Source organism: Bubalus bubalis, chromosome 6 (assembly GCF_019923935.1).
Source record: "Bubalus bubalis isolate 160015118507 breed Murrah chromosome 6, NDDB_SH_1, whole genome shotgun sequence".
Classification (NCBI taxonomy): Eukaryota; Metazoa; Chordata; class Mammalia; order Artiodactyla; family Bovidae; genus Bubalus; species Bubalus bubalis.
In genome coordinates this window covers 85,906,177-85,922,245 of record NC_059162.1, presented here as the reverse complement: position 1 = coordinate 85,922,245, position 16,069 = coordinate 85,906,177, and the positions used below count along the sequence as shown (strand labels likewise).

The 16,069-nt window shown below is 42.2% G+C and overlaps 1 protein-coding gene across 17 annotated transcripts in view; it reads left to right on the top strand.

Annotated features, from left to right (window-relative positions):
* FGGY (FGGY carbohydrate kinase domain containing) overlaps window positions 1–1,351 on the top strand; it is a 508,405-nt gene extending 507,054 nt beyond the window's left edge. For all 17 annotated transcript variants that reach the window (XM_044944924.2, XM_044944922.2, XM_044944923.2 and 14 more), the window contains one exon: window positions 1,133–1,351. In XM_044944924.2, coding sequence (XP_044800859.1) covers window positions 1,133–1,214 — 82 coding nt within the window. In that variant the 3' untranslated portion in view covers window positions 1,215–1,351. The remainder of the gene's footprint in view (window positions 1–1,132) is intronic.
* Window positions 1,352–16,069: the final 14,718 nt, after the last annotated feature.

The window sequence follows — 16,069 nt, the reverse complement described above, 5'->3', positions numbered from 1 at the left end:
AAATATCCATGGTCACACAACTAGCAATGAGGCCAAGCTGAGATTCAAACCCAGGCCTCAAAGTCCACTTCTTAACCCTGTGTTTGGCCCCATCACAGCTCTTAAGTTACCAGAATTCTTAAAGTAGAAATGCTGGGGTGGGGGGTGGGGTGGCACTGGGGGGTTGTATTCTATTGATCCATTTAGCCCTGCGTGTTACAGGTAGAAGTCCCTATGTGTAATCCAGGGTTACTTTTACACTCTCTCACCCCCAATTCCCAAGCTTGCCCCAAAGTTCCTTCATGAAGACTTCTTTTCAAAGAACCTCAGAATCTACCAAGACATGTTAGACAGGTTTCATTAACCCCTTACCCTTTCTCCCAGCCAAAAGGAATAAGGGCCAAGCTGCCATCTGCAAGTATAACTGGTCTTAGCTACTATCGTCCTTTTGAAGATTGTGATGCCAAGGTAGCTTCAGCTGCTCTGCTGTCTGACTCATGGGCAACACTAGTTCTAACACGTCTCATCTGAAGACTCAGCCAGAGAGTACAGGAGAGCAGGGTCCTCTGTGGGATGCCTGGAAGGCAGGGTGCAGCTCCAGGAGAGGCGTTAGTCATGTTTTCATAGGGTTTTACTCCCAGATAAAGCAGTCTGCAAAGGAAACACAGGTGCAGAATCTGCAAAGGGTGATTAAAACACTCAGTCTCATCTCTGGGCAGGCTATGACTTTAAACCAGTCACTAAACTGGAGTAGGGGTGGAGTAGTCATGTATGCAATACTTATTGAAGCTGAGAATGCGAAAAGTCCTGTGTCAGCCCTGGGTTTTTCACTATGTTATGGTGGAGGCTTTGAAATCAGGTAGCCCTGAGTTTGAATTCCAGCTCTGCCCATTTTTAGTGATACTCTTTTAGATTTTCCTCCTTGAGCAGCTAGCTCTGAGATATAAAATCTTTACCTCTAAAATGGAGATGTAGATTCACCCATGGAGGTTAAAGATAGTGGGTGTGAAACATGTGACTCAGGGTGCTGTCCGCATCCAAAGAGTGGGAAGTGTCTGCAAAACCGAAACAGACATTCCTGTTCTTCTAAACCTTGGGGGAAGCTGCACAGCAGTTTTGTTGAGATCATTCAACGATTATTTTTTTCCTACAGGTATTATGACAAGAAATATCAAGTATTCCTGAAGCTGGTTGAACACCAGAAGGAGTATGCAGCCATCATGAAAGGGGACTGAGCAGAGCTTGCAGGGGCTGATGCCAGGTTTCATATCATTGCATCGGGGACCTCTGTCATTTCACCTTACATTCGAGACCCTTAGGTATCATTTCATTCATTTCTGCATTGCCTTTTAATAAAGGAAGCTGAGACATATGCAACCAAAACTAGAGTCTTCCATTTCAAAATACCACCATTATTTACTTGGTAGTTGCCATGGGCACCATCATGGAGACAGAAGTTTCACCAGGTAGCATAGGATCTCCTATGGGACTGGAACTTGGGGATCATTCCATCCAGGAGAAATGGTCCTTGGTAATTGATTTGATGCCAGTCACTAAAGACGTACATCACTTCATGTGGGACATCTAATGTTTATTCTGCTGCTGCTGCTAAGTCACTTCAGTCATGTCCAACTCTGTGCAACCCCATAGAAGGCAGCCCACCAGGATCCCCCGTCCCTGGGATTCTCCAGGCAAGAACACTGGAGTGGGTTGCCATTTCCTTTTCCAATGCATGCAAGTGAAAAGTGAAAGTGAAGTCGTTCAGTCATGTCCAACTCTTCACGACCCCATGGACTGCAACCTACCAGGCTCCTCCGTCCATGGGATTTTCCAGGCAAGAGTATTGGAGTGGGGTGCCATTGCCTTCTCCAAATGTTTATTCTAGAGATGGCTAAACACTTGTTGTTAATTTATTTGGAAATAATTTCAAACTTACAGAAAAGTTTCAAGAATAGGAATAATAGAGGGAACACCCATTACCTTTGAATAATTATCCCATCCATCTGCTTTCTCATTTACATGTTCCCTCTATGTGTGTGTGCGTGTGTGTGCATATACTTGACGAGGTCCAGCCCCGGCTGATCCAGGGTATTCGAAGGAGAGACGGCTAGGCGACCTATTCAAATGTTAATTAGAGATATAAAGAGTAATAAAAAGAGGATAGCTCAGTAGGAAAATTCAGTGGAGAAAAGAAGCTGAGTGCCTTGATTTACGCGGAAAATCAATATAACCCGTGACACCAGGTTAGCTCTGACCACGGAGGCCGCAGGCGCCCTCTCAAATAGCGGAAGGTGCCCCACCTTAGACGCCTTCTCGAGTGGGTCTTAGAAGCCCAGGCAAATAAATGGTCGCAGAGGATATCCGCGCTCCAGATGGACACTCAGCTGAAAATTGAGGGGAAGAATGACATGGGGAGACCAAGCGTTGGTGAGCAAGGCCCATAGCTTTATTTTCAACAGGGGCTTATATACCCTAAGTTACACATAGAGGATAATAGGGGATGCAAAGTCAGCAGTCTTTGATGCTTATCAAAAACCAGGGTTTCTTTCCTGCAGATTTATCATATACAAATGGTTTAGGTGATTCACATCATCTTCTGGCCAGAAGGCCTATTAACATTTTATGACTCTTGACAAGGACTTATCAACAAAGACTTATTTTCTCTAAGAGTAATTATTTTAAGGTTTGGCGCCATCTTTCGAAGATAAAATTGCATTCCTATAGGGCGGATGTGTAATGGGTTTACAAAGGAAAGCATTTATTACCTTAAGGGTCTAAAGTTACTAACACCAAGGCCACTACTTTTTTTTCTACATACCAACTATATTAATTAATACACATTCAAGGATACAATTCAGGGGATGTGGAAACTTGGCAACAAGCATTGGCTCATCAATGAAATCTTGTACTAGTTTTATTCTGACAGTTTCTAACTCTCTGAGAGGCTCTAAGCTATTTGAATATCTTAAGCTTCCCGTGCCTCTCGAGGCTGGGAGACTGTAAACAATCGTATGCATAGCTGTAGGAGTCCAGGTAAACTTGTCAGGCGAGTTAGAGAACCATCTGAGGGGTTTGGATATAAACACTCCTAATTGCCCAGGAACTTTATTAATTGGAGCTGTAAGTTAGCTCTTTGACAGAGAGAGTGAGATGGTGGTGGGGGACAGCCCCCAGTAAAGTCAGAGGTGAGAGCACAAAGCAATAAAGTAGGCAGACTCTGGTTTTTTGGGGGTAGATGCTCGAGAATATCCGGGGGTACTCCGGAGGCTCGATCCCGCCTTTGCGTATGCCGAGCTTCCTTCCTCATGACCTTTGTCACGAATGGAATGTCTCTCGCCGGCTCCCAGCATATACTCATATATATTCATTCTCATATGAATACATATACACACAGATTTTTGTGAATCACTTGAGAGTACATTTCAGTAGCCTTAATTTTTATATAGTGCTTTTATTTAATCTTCCATTCATATTTTGATTTTGTCAATAATTCAATAATGTCTTCTATGGCATTTTTTCCTCCTGCATAGGATCCAGTTTAGACTGAGACATTGCAAAGAGTTGGACACAGTTTAATGATGAAACCACCACCACCACTCCTTTTAACTGCAGAAGAGTCATCTTGCAGACATCATATTAAAGATAGGTACAGGCAGGAATCATCAATGAATCCAGAAGGAAATTTTGATGAGTAACCGGATTTGTGTGGTCTTAAAATGTCTCCTCATAGATTGTTTATCAGTTAAAAGAAGGAAAAAAAAATGTTAACCACGCAGGGAAGACATAGGACAGCGTCTTGACTGGGTTATCAAAATTAACTCCAGATGCATAAATAGACATCAGGGGCCTCCAGATGTGAGAGCCTGAAAAGGACACAACATCATTCTGGCTGGGAACTCATAGCCTCCATCTAATCAGAAGGAAGCATTAGATAAAACCCAAATTGGGCAGCATTCTATTCTTTTAATAGACTATATTCTTTAAAAGTATTTATGTCATGCAAAGTGTGTGGAAAAGAAGCATGGTGACTTAATGTTTTTGATGCAGACGAGTGTTTGAAGACACAACTACAGTTACTTTAGTTGATATCATAATACATACATACAAACACATGCAATATGTACATTCACACGCATACCATTTTGGACCCAAGAGTAACTGCCAGTGTTGATTCCAGAGCGTCATCCTTCAGACGAGTTTGAGTAGAAAGCGTATGCAACCTCAGCAACATAAGTCAGCAGGTAGAAAAGTCACCACTACCACTCGGTCAGTGAACCTCTTTAGGATTTCGTATTTCTTATTCTGTGTCAGGCATTGTGCTACACACTGGAGTACAGGGATTAAAAAAAAAAAAAACACATGGTCCCTGCCCTCAGGGCTCTTCCAGTCTAAAGAAAAACAGAAATGAGTAAATTAATCACAGTACTTTGTAAGAGTTGCCACATTGAAAGAAGGCATCTGCTGCCACAGGGCATATCAAACAGCCAGAAAAGTGGGAGACTGACAGATTGGATGGAGCATTATGGTATAATGGCTGCGACCCTTGGCTTGGGATTCTTGGCCTGGTTTCACCTCTAACTTCCTGCATGACTTGAAGAAAGTCCCTCAGTCTTCCCAAGTTTCAGGTTTTGAATGAAGATGTTCATAGTACCTACTTTACCAGATCATAACAAGGATTAAGTGAAATCATACCTGTAAGGTGCTTAGCTCCATTGTCTGGACCATACCTGTCTTTTTGCAGGACCTGTCACCTAGGAGATGCTCAGTGGTGGTTTAGTCGCTAAGTTGTGGCCGACTCTTGTGACCCCATGGTCTGTAGCCTGCTAGGCTTCTCTGTCCATGGGATTCTCCAGGCAAGAATACTGGAGTGGGTTGCCATTTCCTTCTCCAGGGAATCTCCCCAACCCAGGAATCGAACCCAGGTCTCCTGCATTGCAGACTAGGCCTGGTTTCACTTCTAACTTCTGAGGAGATGCTCAGAAAAATAACAATAACAATACAAATTATGAGTAGGATGATCATACCCAGTTGCAGAGGCCAGCTCTGTAATAGCACTCTATAGCATCTAAAGGATATCAAGATCTTGGGCATGGAGTAGGGTGTAAAGGGAGTGTGGCCATCCAATCCAGCAGGCTTTGGCAGTGGGAAGAAGACCAGTTCATTTACCTAGACCCCAGACAGAACCTGAGCTAGGGATGAGAAAGACTGAGGAGAAGTCAGGTACAGCAGGATCTAGGCAAGATGTCAGGACCACAGTCTGACAGGCCTAGGCTCCTAATGCTGATCAACACTGACTTAGAGACCAGGGCAGGCCTGGCCCCACTCGGGCAAAGCAGCGATGAATGCAGGAGCTGTGCCTCCAGGAACTGCAGAGGTAGGAGGGAGAATAATTAGCCACTGTTTGCCAAGTCCTTCCTGTAATCCTTACCATAGTGTGGAGAAGTAGGTAGCATTAACTTCACATTGCAGTTAAGAAAGCTAAGGCTCAGAGAAGTTAAACAGCTTGCCCCAAGTCCCTCAGGTGGTAGTAGAGACAGGATACAAGTCCAGATCTCTGTGGGTGCAAAACTTCGAGTGTTTCCTTGTTGTATTAATAACAGCTACAAAGGAATCTGTCCCTACTATCCATCTGCTCTTTGGTTAGAGTGCTTCTGATGTGGGTGACTAGCAGAGCTACTGGTCATTCTTTGAGGCAACTCCTATCCAAACCAAACCTGACCTAGGGTTCCCTTTGCTTTATAGAGAAAGGAAAACACACAAAAGAGGCAAGGAACATGGGAATCCTAGAAATGCTCCGGCATCTTAAGAGTAGGGAGCTGAAGAAAGTTAGAAGGGCTGAAAAGCCTTGGGCAAGATACTTAACCTGTAAGCCTCAGTCTCTCTCTGTCAGTGCTTACCTGCCTGTTACTTACCTCCTAATGTTGGTCGTAAAGATTCAGTGAAGAAAACATAAAGGCCCTACCTCAGTGGATAATAGGCACTCTGCAAGTATTGTTCCCACAGTGTTCTCTGATGCCATCTGGCCAGATGGCTAATCCCTAAGAAAATAATTCTGGTTCCTACTATAATGCCAGTGTCTTAGGAAAATGTAGATGTCTATATGGCTTTCTTTAATCATTGGTGGCTCAATAATAAAAATTTTAATGACTCCAGTACTCACCTTTTTGCACTGGTAAGGGAGGGGGGGGTTTATTTAATGCACACCTGTAAAGTGTAAGTGTATTTAGCTTTTACGAATAAGAATTACAGTGTGGCCAGAGTGGTTCTGGGGATTTTTGTTTGATTTGGTTGCTACCACAAGCTTTTCTTTCAAGTTGAAGCCAGCCTTGTTTCTCAAATCACTGTGCTAAAGAGCACATTGCAGATTTTTTTCTTTTGACCAAAAACACTTGCCATATGTGAAGAATGTAAATATGGCTTTCTGAAGAGCCTGGGAGAACAAAAGCTGGGAGAGGAGGGAAACAGGGAAGAAAAGACAGGGACAGCAGAACGTTTGATGTGGTGCAGAGCAGGGATAAACAACAGGACCTGACGCTAGCGTCCAAATGCAGCAGCTGAACACGATGCCCTCTCTCAGGGGGATCCCAGCTGGGCAGTTGGTCTTAATATCAGAGCGCAGTCTGTGTTGTTGCTGGTTGCACTAGCGGGCAGAAGGAGAGAGTGTGTTCCAAGGGGCGTGGTCAAAATATTGTAGGGCATCCCTGGAAACACCCAGCTTTGAGGAGGCACTAGATCAGCAGGTGAGGGTAACAAGCTGGAGCATTAAAGTCTTAACATTAACGTGATCCTCTGTTTCTCACAGGCTGGAGGATAATCAGGTTATTCAGGTTGACTTATTTGTTCCCCTGCCACTGACCTGGTTGCTCTTGTGGAAACCAAGATCTGGGTTCTATGCACCTAAATAGTTCCCAATGCATATGGGTGCTCAATATATGTATATGTAAGTAAATACACAAACATGAGACATTTTTCTGCACAAAGAAGACAGGTAAAACTAAAAATATCTCCAAAATGTCTCACTCTCAGGTCAATCTATGATATGTGTTGCTAAGTCACTTCAGTCGTGTCCGACTCTGTGCGACCCCATAGACGGCAGCCCACCAGGCTCCCCCATCCCTGGGATTCTCCAGGCAAGAACACTGGAGTGGGTTGCCATTTCCTTCTCCAATGCATGAAAGTGAAAAGTGAAAGTGAAGTTGCTCAGTCGTGTCCGACTCTTAGCGACCCCATGGACTGCAGCCCACCAGGTTCCTCCGTCCATGGGATTTTCCAGACAAGAGTACTGGAGTGGGGTGCCATTGCCTTCTCCTTGATATGTGTTAACACACCTTAATTTAAGCAGCATCAAAAACTTTAAAATGTGACATGGTTATTAAGCCATTAAGAAAATCATGCCTTGTATCTAACGACTTGCTTTTAGTTTTTTATTGCACAAGCGCACACACATGCACATGCATAAGCACACACCACATTTGGGCTGCACTCCAAGCTCAGAAACTTTCTGCAAATCGTTGGTGTTGTTACAGGCCATTTCTGTATGATCTCTTATGGGAAACCAGTACGTCGTTGTCCAGAAATACCCATTGTTCATCAGGGCTGTGGTACACATGCTTTCAGAATTCAAGGGCATAGTTACAAATGATTACCATCAAAGGATTTAAAATGAAGGACATTGTTGCTAAACAAGAAACTAATGACCAAGCAGAGCTGTGTAATATAATTATACTTAAGAAGGGCCTTCTAATGAATTACAGAAGCATCTTTGTGCTGTCTCATGTCTCCAAAAATACACTTAAGTGTTATTGACGGTTAATAGCAGGAAGTCTTGCATATAAAAAATTGTTTTTTTCCTTTCCTAGTTTTCATAGAAAGAACTTAAAAAGCAGTACATTTTTAAAAGGATGTTTCTGCCTGTACTTCTAAATATTTGGCAATTATATAAAATTTATAAAGCAAAAGTAACTTAAAGACTACTGCTAATAAATTCAGGTTTCCTAACTTGTGATTAGCTCACTCATTAATCTTATGATCCATTTCTATTCTATACAGAAAATCATTTAAAATTACATATTAGAATAAATTGTTCTAAAGACCTAATTTTGTTTGCTTAAGTTGTGTCTGATGTCTTGATTAGAAATGTTTTCTTGTTAAAATCTAGGGTTAGCCTGGCTCCCTCCTGTACAATTTTAACACATATGAAGTGGAAAATATTTGACTTATAATGTCTGGTGGGCAAAGTCAATAATGATGTCTTCCATTTGAATATTTCTTTTCAGTATCCGTATTGATTGAACATATATAATCTCAGCTACTCCTTATAAATGGATTGGTAGGGGAACCCCTGACAAAGGGGGAGATCACATTTTATAGATACAGAAACCAGGGCTCCAAGAGGTAAATTAACTGGCCCAAGACTGGATAGCAGAAACAGGAGGGCCTTGTTTCTTCCTAAGAATTGGATTCTTAGGATTCTTGAATTCCTAAATTCAATTAGCTTATTTGTGCGACAGAGGATGATTCACTAGTTAGCTAATTGCTCTCTCCTCTGTGGTTCCCCTCTTTAGCAGATGTATAAATAATATCTAGGAGGCCCCTTGTGATGCTCATTGGTTGATCAAAGTACTGTGTTATTTCTATTGTCTGCGGAGTGGTGAAGTGATAAAGCCTTGAGCTATGGAGTCCTGCCTTCAGAACACAGCTTCATTGCTTACTGATCCACTCAGTGTATAAACTCATGCAAGCTAATTAACCTGTGAGTCTCTGGTCCTTATTTATAAAGTGAAAGAAAAGAAAATCTGCCTCATGACTAATGTGAGAAGTAAATGGGATGATGTTTTGAAGTACCTGGCCCAGCATGTGTGTGAATGTTAAATTGCTTCAGTCATGTCCAAATCTTTGTGACCCTATGGATTATAGGCCACCAGGTTTCTCTGTCCATGGGATTCTCCAGGCAAGAATACGGGAGTGGGTTCCTGTATCCTCCTCCAGGAGATCTTTCAGACCCAGGGATAGAACCCCCATCTCACGTCTCCTGCATTGGCACATGGGAAGTGCCACTTGGGAAGCCCCGCCTGGCCCAGTGCCTGATATAAAATAGAATTGCAACAGATAGCAGTTTTTCTCCTCAATCAATCCAATTTTACATCATAAAGTTTCTAGAAGCATTGTTTCCAGTCAGGTTGGACAACTTTATATCCAGTTTCTGTGGATAGAAGTTCTATGTTCCATCCATAACAACCAACAATTAATGGGTTCTTACTAGGTCAAGAGTGCAGAATAGTTCTTGTCGTGCATCAGGGGCCAGATGCAAGTCACTGAGAAAGGGGACATACATAGAAAGAGATTTCAAATGCCTAGAAATCTCATTCTAGATGCCCAATGAGTGGTGTTGAGAGAGGTCCAAGGGTGCCAGTAATGTAGGTCTGTCTTGAAAAGTCATCTGTAAGTGATGAAACATCCAGCCCTCCTTTTCAGCTCTGCTAAGCTCAGGTACTGAAGGTCTTTCACCTGAAGATTCAGCTCTGCTCCATCCCCAAGGTACACCCAGGCTGTGTACACCCAGTTCAGACCAGCTGCAGCTCTTCCCCAGCCAGTGAGTCTGGAATTTGTCTTTCTGCCCTTAGGCCCAAGGCACTGGGAGCCTCACTAAATCACAGGCTTCTCCCCTAAGGAACAAACATGTTTGTCCAGTCTGGCATGACCCCTTGAAATTGTGCAATTCTTCTTATGCTGGACACAAAGAAAGAAATGTTGAGTCCACTCACATGGTTCACTGCATTATTCCTAAGCTACTTGTCAAAGTCCATGCCTCACATTACATTGCGTTCCACATGTAATCCTCCTGAACTCGGGCTTTGTTTACTTATTCTCTTATTTCTGGCCTCACTAATCCCTTCAAATTTGACTTTTGAAACTGTCTCCCTGGGTGGAACTTTGGCTCTCCTTCAACCATAAGTTGGTTAAATTCACCTTCCTGCTACTCTGACTTACAAATCCTCTCTCCCATCCCACCTGGCCCCAGAAATTGCTCTCAAATTAAACCATATGGAAGGTTTATCTACCTGAACTCAGCAAATAGAAACTTGTGGTAAACATCTAGGCCTCCAGTTTCCCTCCTGGGGCCAGAGTCCTGCTTGGATTTGGGGCTGTTTGATAGACCCTGACACGTTGTCTAGTGCTTGTGAGCACTCTCCCCCAAGGCCAAATGCAGTTCCCTGAAATCCTCCAGCCACCAACTCAGGCCTGGCTTTTGCCCAGACAGACCTCCCAGAGAGAATCCAAGGGACTCAAGCATTCTTTCTGGCTAGAAACTTCTGTTGCAGTGCCAGCCCCGCTGCTGTGAGCCATAGCCGGTGAAGATGGTCTCTGAGTGCTTCCCGTTCCTGGCCTCTTTATGGTTGAGTGGAATCTTGTAACCAGTTCTGTTTAATGAGCTGTGAGAAATGATGGGTGTTATTTCTGGCCCAAGCCTTTGATTGTCAAGTGAGAATCCCCAGAGCTTTCTTTTCTGTTATACAACAACCAGCACTGGTCCAGACAAGGATTCTTCCTCCTCCTGGGCCCCAGAGTGAAGATGAGTCAGAGCAGAGACCCCCAGTCAACCCACAGGACTTGCAGCTTGAATGAGACTTAAATTTTTAAGATTGTTTCTTCCCTCAGCATAATCTTTTTTTATCCTTACTGATGTACTTCACAGCAGATAGACCTCATACTATTAGCACCACACTGACTCACATGAAGCTAAGTTTGCCATGATCCGAACAGCAGGCTCAGTCTTGTTAAATTAATCCCCTTGGTCCCAGCCCTGAACAACCCTTCATGCTTCCTTCCCCAACTAGTGTATGTTGAGCACTCAATCTCACAGGAAATCAGCCGGACACCCTCTTAATTCCATTGCCCAAGAGAATGTTTGTCAATTGGGATGGTTGGAGCTGCAAGTGACAATAATCACGTTTGAGAGTAGCTTATATAAAATTTGCATTTTCTTATTAAGAAATATGGAGACAGGTGCAGTCATCAAGTTGATTTTTGGATTCAACAATTTCATCAAAGATTCAAGTCCTTTTTATCTTTCTGTTCCTCCCACCTCAGCCAGAAGGCTTTTGACCTCAGGTTTTGTAACTTCCTGACTGTAAGAGACTGTCACTTTTAGAGGTGTCTTATCTTTCACAGAACAGTATCCAAAGGATAATAGGATAATAGGCCTGGCTCGCAATGCCACACTTTGTGATAAAGGAAGAATCTCTCAGGAGACTTCTCCTTAGGTCTCATTGGCCAGGTTCTGCATCACAGGTCTGCCACTAGGGATTCTCAAGACTGGCTTAGAGAATGCAAGATGCATTGGGACTGGGCATGTTGCTGTTCCAATGAAATCATTGTTCTGTTAGAAAAGGGGAGGAGGGAAGGACTGTTGTATAAGGGGCCAACAGGGTTTGCCAGAATAAAGGTTTTCCTTGGGAAAATGACCCAGGAGCAACTAACTTTGGGAAACAGTTAAAACAGTCTTTGTTATTATAGGATATCTTAGAATAATTCAGACTGATGCTAAAGCTGAAGCTCCAGTACTTTGGCTACCTGATGTGAAGAACTGACACACTGGAAAAGACCCTGATGTTGGGAAAGATTGGAGGCGGGAGGAGAAGGGGATGACAGGAGATGAGATGATTGGGTGGCATCACCAACTTGATGGACATGAGTTTGAGCCAGCTCCAGGAGTTGGTGATGGACGGGGAAGCCTGGCATGCTGCAGTTGGTGAGATCGCAGAGTCGGACACAACTGAATGACTGAACTGAACTGAACTGAACTAGACTAATCTTATCCTCTGTGCACTGTGAATCTCCTAGAAAGAGAGAGAGACAAGTTGTGAGGCGTATTCCAGACTTATCTCATTTTTGTAGTGACCATTTTATTGTACTCATATAGAACCACTATAGTGATTTGAACCAAACTGACCAAGAGTTTGTAATGTTTTACCTTGAGTTGTATGAATGTTTCTTTCATGTTATCTGTGAATAAGAGATTTATTCAGCAAATTAATAGCTATTAAATGAAATTTGGTTATTTTACCTAATTATAGAAACCGAATTATAGAAACAAATTGCTTTACTGTATCAATGTACTATATTCACTACTTTGCTACATCAAATATTACCTTACAAATGAGTATTAATTCAAGGTCTAAACTAGTCACTCCGAGAAGGCAATGGCACCCCACGCCAGTACTCCTGCCTGGAAAATCACATGGACGGAGGAGCCTGGTAGGCTGCAGTCCATGGGGTCGCTAAGAGTCAGACGCGACTGAGCAACTTCACTTTCACTTTTCACTTTCATGCATTGGAGAAGGAAATGGTAACCCACTCCAGTGTTCTTGCCTGGAGAACCCCAGGGACGGGTGGGCTGCCGTCTCTGGGGTTGCACAGAGTCGGACACGACTGAAGCGACTTAGCAAACTAGTCACTGGGGCTTCCCCTGTGCCTCAGCAGTAAAGAATCCATCTGCAAAGCTGGATATGCGTGTCCCATCCCTGGGTCAGGAAGATCCCCTGGAGGAAGGCATGGCTACCCACTCCTGTACTCTTGCCTGGAGACTCCCGTGGACAGAGGAGCCTGATGGGCTGCAGTCCATAGGGTCACAAAGAGTCTGACATGACTGAAACGACTGAGTGTGCACAAACTAGTCATTAAAAATAGGCTCAAAGAATGTGTTTATTTAGGAGCACATTATGATAAATCTTTCAATTCAATAAAATTATCCCTTCAGTTAAATTTTAGCTCAGTGCAGCATAGATCAAATCATTAGGGTAGCAGCTAATGTTAAATACAGCTGAAGATACAATCCTGCCTTTTTTGGTAATATTATCAAACTTAGTATTTCCATTTATTCCAACTTTAAGTCTTCCTGTGCTCTATGATATATTCCAGGTAGGAAACTCTCCAGTCACACACAGCAGCCTCAGGGACATCTCACTCTTACCTTACTTTCCTGTGCACACCCTAACCCTAAACCATACCTACAACATAAACAACCTTAACACAGTGTTAGATCTTCAGCTAAAAAGAGTAGAAAGCTCTTTCCCTGAGACCAACAAAATTTCAATGGAAAATATATCTGCCAATAGCTATTTTGTGACACATGGAGTTTCTGATAACTACGTTTTGTGAGTTGCATTAAAACTGGGTTGATTTATATCTCAATGTTGCATAGAAATTTTAGTATCATCTTTTTGACAATAGACTTCTTAGATTTTTGGCTTATTATATGTTAATGGTTTTAGAAGAAGTTTTGGCATATCTTAGATTTTTAAAAACTTGTTGCATTTAAAAAGGATTTGAAGAAAACATACAGTTGAGTTGTGTTAATAGCAAACGTGTTTAGTTTTTTATAAATGTGCATTTTCGTTTTTGACATCTACATAGTAATTTTCAAAGTATAATTTCTGAAACATATGGCTTAGCTGTTCTACACAGGTGTTATACTGCACTGAAGAATGTATTGTGCTTCTATATATTCAAGCATATGTTTCAAACCTACTCTTCTGAAAACAAACACTTCAGAGACTTCCTGCTATTTATATCAGGAACATATACTTGGCCTTGGTATCACCTGCTCTTTTTAATACAAGGTATTGCCAGGAAACTTCTGGCAGCTTATGAAATCTACCAGAAATATATACAATGTTGACTTTGTTATAAAGGTGATTAAGTTGGCAAGGAAGTGGTTAAGAAAAAAAACATCTTTATGATTGTAAATGTAGAATGAGATAACAATGTGTTACCCTTTTAAACCTTTCCTTATTATTTTACTCTCCTCGCAAGCTTTTGTGTTTGTACTCAATTCAGTGTTCTAAAAATTATTGTTTCTCATATGATGCTTTAATCCCAGCTCTCATTTCAAGTATTTATAGTCTATGTACCAATAAAAATAACTAATAATGATAATATCTTACACTGGATAAATATTATCAAAGACTATTGGGTCATATTAAAATAACACTAGAGCCAACTTGAAGTGTTTCTACTGGCCAAATATGGCAATTATTGCATCAAAAAAAGAAACAACTATAATGGATAAATAGGTATATATCAATATGTAAACATCCATGCTGCTGCTGCTGCTAAGTTGCTTCAGTCATGTCCAACTCTGTGAGACCCCATAGATGGCAGCCCACCAGGTTCCTCCGTCCCTGGGATTCTCCAAGCAAGAGTAGTCCCTAAATATAAACATGACTTAATTTACATTTATCCACTGGATAACTCTGCAACATACTGCTAATAAAATCATATTTATGCAAATAGATTCAGCAAAATCCTTCCACCCTAGATCTGAATATAAAGTGAAGTCACTCAGTCGTGTCCAACTCTTTGCAACTCCGTGGACTGTAGCCCACCAGGCTCCTCTGTTCATGGGATTCTCCAGGCAAGAATACTGGAGTGGGTTGATCTGAATATAAGGTGATAGTAAACTGAAATTGTCTCTTTTAGGAAAATGAAGGTTCATATTGCTCATAAGAGAGGACGAATACTAGTCTTCTCAAATCTGTAGGACACAAAGGATCATAAGACTGTTGTCTGTATTAGAGTACTCCAGAGAAACAGAATACATACACACACACACACACACACACACACACACACACACACACATATATATACTGTTGTTAGGTTACTAAATTGTGTCTGACTCTTTTGTGACCCCATTGACTCTTTTGCCTGCCATGCTCCTTTGTCCATGGGATTTTCCAGACAAGGGTACTGGAGTGGATTGCCATTTCCTGCTCGAGGGGAATCTTCCCAACCCAGGGATTGAACCCATGTCTCCTGCACTGGCAAGTGGATTCTTTACCACTGAGCCACCAGGGGAGCCGTGTATATATACTTTGTACTTTGTTATAAAGAATTGGATCACAAAATTATGGAAGCTAAGAAATCCCACAATCTGCTGTCTGTAAGCTGGAGACCCAGGAAATCCGGTGGTATAGTCAAGTTCAACGGCCAAAAAGACCAGAAAGAGCCAAGGGTAAAAAATCCCAGCCCAAGGGCAGAAGGCGATGTCCCAGCTTATATAATTAGAGAGAATTCTCCCTCCACCTTTTGGTTCTCTTCACTTCCTGAAAAGACTGGATGATGCTCACCCACATTGGGGATGGTAATCTGCCTTTCTTAGTCTATTAGATTCAAATGCTAATATTATCCAGAAATACCCCCACAGACATGCATAGAAATAATGTTTAATCAAATATGTGGACCACCCCCACCATGGCCCTTGTCAAGTTGACACACAAAATTAACCATCATGCCATCCAACTTCAGATCCATGGTTCCTCTAAGCTGCTGATTCTCACTCCCAATTGCATGTTAGAAGAACCTGTCTGGATTTTACCTCCAGACATTCTGACTGAATTGTTCTGAGATGTGGCCTGGCATTGGTATATTTGAAAATCTCTGCCAAGTAATTCTAAAGTGCAGCTATCACTAAGAACCATTGGAATGGACTTTCCTGGCATTCAAGTGGTTAATGCTCTGAGCTTTCAATGTTGGGGCCATGGGTTCTATCCCTGGCAGGGAACTGACATCCCACATTCCACGCTGTGTGGCTCCCCCAAAAAAGAACCATCACAATCTAACTTCATTTTATCTCTGGGAGAGGGCTCTATGGAACAGGAATGAGAGAGCCTGTCCTTCAGGAAATACACTTAAAAACACCATCACCAGCAATAACAAGCCACTAAATACCAGCTATGCTAGATCCAGTAGTATTACTCATTTAATCCTTTAAAAAGCACTATAAGGGATGCATTATTATCCTGATTTTTGTGATAGAATGAAGCACAGGGAAGTTAAATAAATTACCAATAGTCACACAGCCAGTAAATAGTGAAGCCAGTACTCAAAGCAGGTCTTCATCCATGCAAAACCCATATTGCTCACAATATCACACTCTAGATACATTGTCTTTCTGGGTTCCTAGCTAAAAATAAGTTGCTATCTAGGCTGAGCAGGTAACTTCTCAGTATCAGCCTGTGGTGACAAATGTTTTCATTATTTTTCATCAAAGAGTCACCTCTGGGGATGTGAACACGATCAGGCTCAC